This window comes from Echinops telfairi, unplaced genomic scaffold (genome assembly GCF_000313985.2).
Source record: "Echinops telfairi isolate 266 unplaced genomic scaffold, ASM31398v2 ScPeMD7_7416;HRSCAF=8454, whole genome shotgun sequence".
Classification (NCBI taxonomy): domain Eukaryota; kingdom Metazoa; phylum Chordata; class Mammalia; order Afrosoricida; family Tenrecidae; genus Echinops; species Echinops telfairi.
Genome location: NW_022111316.1, coordinates 3882952 through 3888283, shown reverse-complemented (window position 1 = coordinate 3888283; position 5332 = coordinate 3882952). Strand labels below are relative to the sequence as shown.

General features: G+C 35.5%; 1 protein-coding gene and 1 pseudogene across 1 annotated transcript in view; one reads left to right on the top strand and one right to left on the bottom strand.

Annotated features, from left to right (window-relative positions):
* LOC105979728 overlaps nt 1-5332 on the bottom strand; it is a 93922-nt pseudogene that overhangs the window by 76878 nt on the left and 11712 nt on the right.
* LOC101652463 (olfactory receptor 5B12-like) overlaps nt 4737-5332 on the top strand; it is a 966-nt gene continuing 370 nt past the window's right edge. Inside the window, exon 1 of the mRNA XM_004714981.1 lies at nt 4737-5330. Coding sequence (XP_004715038.1) covers nt 4737-5330 — 594 coding nt within the window. The remainder of the gene's footprint in view (nt 5331-5332) is intronic.

Genomic DNA, 5332 nt, shown 5'->3' with positions numbered 1-5332 from the left:
AAAAAAAGATGGTCAAAAATATAACTCTCCATTTACTTCACAATATAAAGAGTGTTTAAAACTAACTGAAGCTTTTGAATTATGGTGTGAATATAGACTATTGACTGCCCAGAGAAGAAACATGTGTGTCCTGGAAGAAGAACAGCCAATGTGCTCCTCAGAACACAGGATGATGAAACATGGCCTCACGTCCTTTGAACAGGTTATAAGGATGAACCAGTTTCTGGAGAAAGATAACTTGCTTGGCAAAGCAGAGCATCAATGAAATATTGGAAGACCCTCAAGATGAGCTGATGCAGTGGCTATAACAATGTGCTCAAACATAGCAAGCCTTGTGATGGCCAGGCATCTTCATTCTATTATGTATATGTTTTTAAGAATTGAAACTCCTTGGAGCATACCTAGCAACAAGAACCATAGTATTTAATACCCTTATAATAATTTCATTTCATAGAATACAAATCGATTGGGATATTGAAGTACAAATTATGACATTTCTTATAATGATACCTGTCATCACATTAGTGGGATAAAAATATCCCAACAATGAAGCTAATTATGAATTACAATGATCAAAGCATCAGGCAGGATAAACTTTGAGTCATCCTTGAAACTATTTATCCTGATTATTCAATCCAAACCAATAACACATACAATAACTTTGATACTGGAAGTGTTATTTGTTTGGTTTGTTACAGATTTTGTGCTTGATGGATGATAAAATGGCAATGGCCAAGGAAAAGTCTTGTTTCCCTTACTGGAGTTGCACTCACTTCTTTTATCGTTTGTGCGTTCTTGAAAGTCAGGGCCTTTATCACTCTTCATTGTTCTTGTAACAACATTTCCCACCCTGGCTCTCTGATGTTCTCTAGGTTGGCTGAAATGCTAATTTTCCTAATAAAGGGTCTGGTCCACCAAGTGAAGCAAATTTCCTTTACCCTTCTCATAATTCCATATGTAGTGATGTACTTATTCTACACATAATTATCTATTTACATATGCATGCATTTATATAACTTTCATAGATATGTGAAATCTATTGCTTAGTTTGCTAACTAATTGACTGTCTCTGCCTTTAGAATTAAATGCCATGAGCTCAATGCCATGTTTGTTCTACAAAAGGGTACATCCCCATTGTGCATGAAACTCATGGAGATCAATAAATCATTGATAGAATTGACATTTCTTCTTCTTAAAATACAATCAGTTCAGCTTTATTAAGGAAATAGGTGATTTCTAGAATTCAGTTGGTTTGTGTAGTGGCAGAGCCTGCATCTGTATCCTCTAATGGATCCCTAGAGGTGGCTTGCCGAGAATTCATTCTAGTGATGTTTATGCACCATGGTTTTCCTCAACAAGCAGAGCTTGGTCTCCATAGACCCTTTAATCACCTGCTTCCTATTTGTGTGAGAAAGAGTTCCTGTAGCCATCATGGGAGATTTGTCTCTGGAGAGGTCCATAACGGAATCACTACCTCCCAGCTCCCAGTACTTAACTTGTCTACTCCCCTATTGGCCCCATTGGAAAGAAAACTCCCTGAAACCAGAACCCATTTGATCATTAATTTATTTATCTGATTGCTGCTGGCTGTTAATTTCTAACAGTGACTCCCCTTCAAACTGAGCAAACACTCAGAACCTGGAAGAGTAAGTAAGGAAACATAAATGATAATGGTTTTGATTATGGGTAAGATCATTACTGCTTATTTTCTCATCAACTAGCAGTCCTTTGGACCTAACTCTGTTGGGGTCAGTTTTGTATTAAATGCATAGTGTCGATTATGTTGTCAAGGTTCAGAGAGTTTGGGTGAGAGGTGAAGCCCACAGATCAAGGACAAGAACACATGCAAGCCAATTTCAAGGTCAGTAGGACTTTTCTCCTGAAGTAGGTCCTTGAAGAACATTCAACCGTTTTGAAAAGCACTAGAGAAGAATCTCCAAGTAGGGAATTTTTTTTCTTCCTTGGAAAGAATTTCTTATTTGAGAATCACTCAGATGGTAGTTTTACTCCGGGAACAAGGTATCCCTTTAGATCAAATGTCCCGTAAGTGAAAATTTGGGAAGACAGAACTGAGCAGCAAAATTTATCAAAGCACTTTTCTGTCCCTTGGTTAAATAAAGTTGAGATAAGTGGCTAGAAGTTTTTTTTCATGTATTTGCATGATACAATTAAAGGTTCCATATCAGAAACACGATGGAGATCCTGCTGGAACATGTGTATTTATTGCATATGTTAGTGGTAAATGTGTCATTCCATTGACAGATATGAGATGATATGACATTGTAAACATTATTCTAGTTATTACAATCTGAAAGGTTTTACCTTAAAATATGTGACATTTCTTATCTCAATAAGGTCTGTTTCAATAAAAGTCAAGTAATCCATCAGTAGGAAAACATTTTAATATGACTGCCACATTATGTTTAGAATTGTAATGAAACCAAAGAGTTGGGAATATTGTTAGACATCAATGAAGAAATACCCTAGACTAAGTAGAGACAGGGGAAAATAATCACAGAGTACGTGAGGAGAGAGAGGGATGAGAAGATGTGAACTGCAGATAGGACTCTACCACGAGTGACTTACTTGGTCTTGGACACCTATTTTGTAAATTATTAGATGGGCTGGTCATCTAGTATAATGCAAATGTAAATGGGATGTAGATATGGTATATAGATATTACTATGCACATACATATTAATATACCTAAATACATACACCATGGAGGGTGATATATATATATTTATTTAACGATATAAATTATATATGTTACTTATATGTGTAATGTATAGATTATGCATATATATGTGTATATATATATAAACCCCTGAGATGTATAAATATTTAATGGGTTCCAAGGAGAACCAAAAGTTGATGGCTTGATTCCACCAAGAGGTACCTTGGAAGAAAGGCTTATTTATTTCTGTCTCAAAAATAAGTTGTTAAACCTCTATGAAGTATCATTTTATTCTGATATGATAGAGTTAACAATGAGTTGAATCGACTCAACAACAGCTTGTTGGCTGCATTTTTTATTATACCTTAAGTCATTATCTAAACATTGACCTACATGTAGATATTTTATAGGTATTTTGTTGATATTGTATGTGGGGAGAGAAGTAAATAAACATAAAGCCCACTTTTATAGTAACAAATTGATAAATGTTGTTCTACTGATTATAATGGCAATGCCTTGTCTACAGAAGAAGAAATTGTGGGTGAATTATAGGAAGCACTCTTTTGGTCATTGCAGCCACTTAGTAAAAATTATTGATGAAGATAGGTGAAGATATTCATGTCTTAGTATTCTAAACAAATTGTGCAGTTGAAATTAATCTCTGAAAACCCTCTAATCTATATGTGGTATACCTAAGATTTTAGAATGTAAAGTAAAATAAGTTTCATTTAGGAAAATTCTAGCCTTTCAAAATATACATGGAAATTTCTTAATATACTTTTATGCAGACTTAAATAAATACCCCAAATAAGTTAGCATCATAGTTAATATATAAATATTTTAGGGTCCTTTTTTGGGTCTATAAGAGCTAAATCCAAAGTAACTGACACTTGGAGAATAAAAGGATATTAGGGGAAAATATTACGTGGGTCTTATCACACCACCCCATGTGCTATTATCACAAGAAAGCCCTCCTTGACTTCACCAATCAAATGAATTCTCATGGATTATATGCATCTATTGACATGATGTCTAGAATGTGTGAAGGGTTTTTTTTAACCATCCTACAGATGAGTAAAGGGAGGCCAGTATAAGTTAGGGAATATCTAAGGTTGGTGAGGAAATCATTTGCACTGTGACTTGATGAAACTGAACTAGGTATCCATATAGGTACAGAGAAATACACCTGGAAATGTTAAGGAAAGTGTAGAAAGGCTAGAAGGGAGGAAATCTTATAGGAAAGCTAATTTAATGAAAGATATTATAGAATGTTTGTTTACATAGTTATCTGGAAATCCTATGTTACACCCTTCATCACTACTGTGGCCTGACTAACTTAATCTCTGTCTCCAAATCATATAAAAATTTATATAATTCTTTTCTTAATCAATTTAATTAAATAACAGATACTGGAAAAGAGTGACCTGTGTTATTTTAATCAAAAAACAATTATCAGTTCTGTAGTCTGGAATGTGTATCCCAAAAGTTCCTGATTAAAGATCTGTTTAAAAATAACATTTTTTGAAGTTTTCTTTCTTTTTTTCTTGACATTGTAATATTTGATATTATGGGTTAAATGTTATAGTCTCTATATCTATGATATATAGTGAAACCATTTTGGCTAGAAATATAGCTGTTTATATAACAGTCTCTCACTATCCTAGAATGCTGTTCTTGAAACAATTGAAATAATAAAAAAACTTTCCAATTGAAATATTAGTTTGGTTTGAAATTTTTTTAATCGGAAGTTTGATTCACTTTTATCACAAACTAATCTCATTATTTTGCATAAATCATTTTCCATTGCTTTTATGTAATCTCTGACATTGAGCGGTTTGACTAGAATAACTTGGAAGTTCTTTACACTGAAAATCCTATTATAGCATCAATAAATAAAAATCAAATTTGATTTTCACAACCATGCTTTAATTCCTGAAAACAATCGCTGTCAGGTTGAAATGAGACAGATATTGAACATGCTCAGAGACCTCAGTCTGTTCTCTCATTACAGTTCTGATTCTGGCTTCCCATGGTTACAGAGCAACCACAAAATTCCTCCATGACTAAAACAGAGAACCGTACAGAGGTGACGGAGTTCATTCTGGTGGGGTTCACCAATGATCCAGAAATGCAGATCCTGCTCTTCATAACTTTTTTCCTCATCTACCTCATCAGTCTGGTTGGGAACCTGGGGATGATTCTGCTGATCATGTTGGACTCCCGTCTCCACACTCCCATGTACTTTTTCCTCAGCAACCTCTCTCTGGCTGACTTTGGTTACTCCTCAGCTGTCACGCCCAAGGTAATGGCAGGGCTTCTCACAGGGGACAACGTCATCTCCTATAATCATTGTGCCGCTCAATTCTTCTTTTTTGGAGCTTTTGCTGTTACTGAAAGCAACCTTTTGGCTGTCATGGCTTATGATCGGTATGCAGCAGTGTGCAAACCCCTTCATTACACCACCACCATGACAGCAAATGTGTGTGCATGTCTGGGCATAGGCTCCTATGTTTTGGGTTTCCTGGATGTTTCCATCCACACTGGGAACACTTTCCGGCTCTCCTTCTGTAGGTCCAATGTGATTGATCACTTTTTCTGCGATGCTCCTCCCCTTCTGGCTATCTCATGCTCTGACAGATACATCACGGAGCTAGT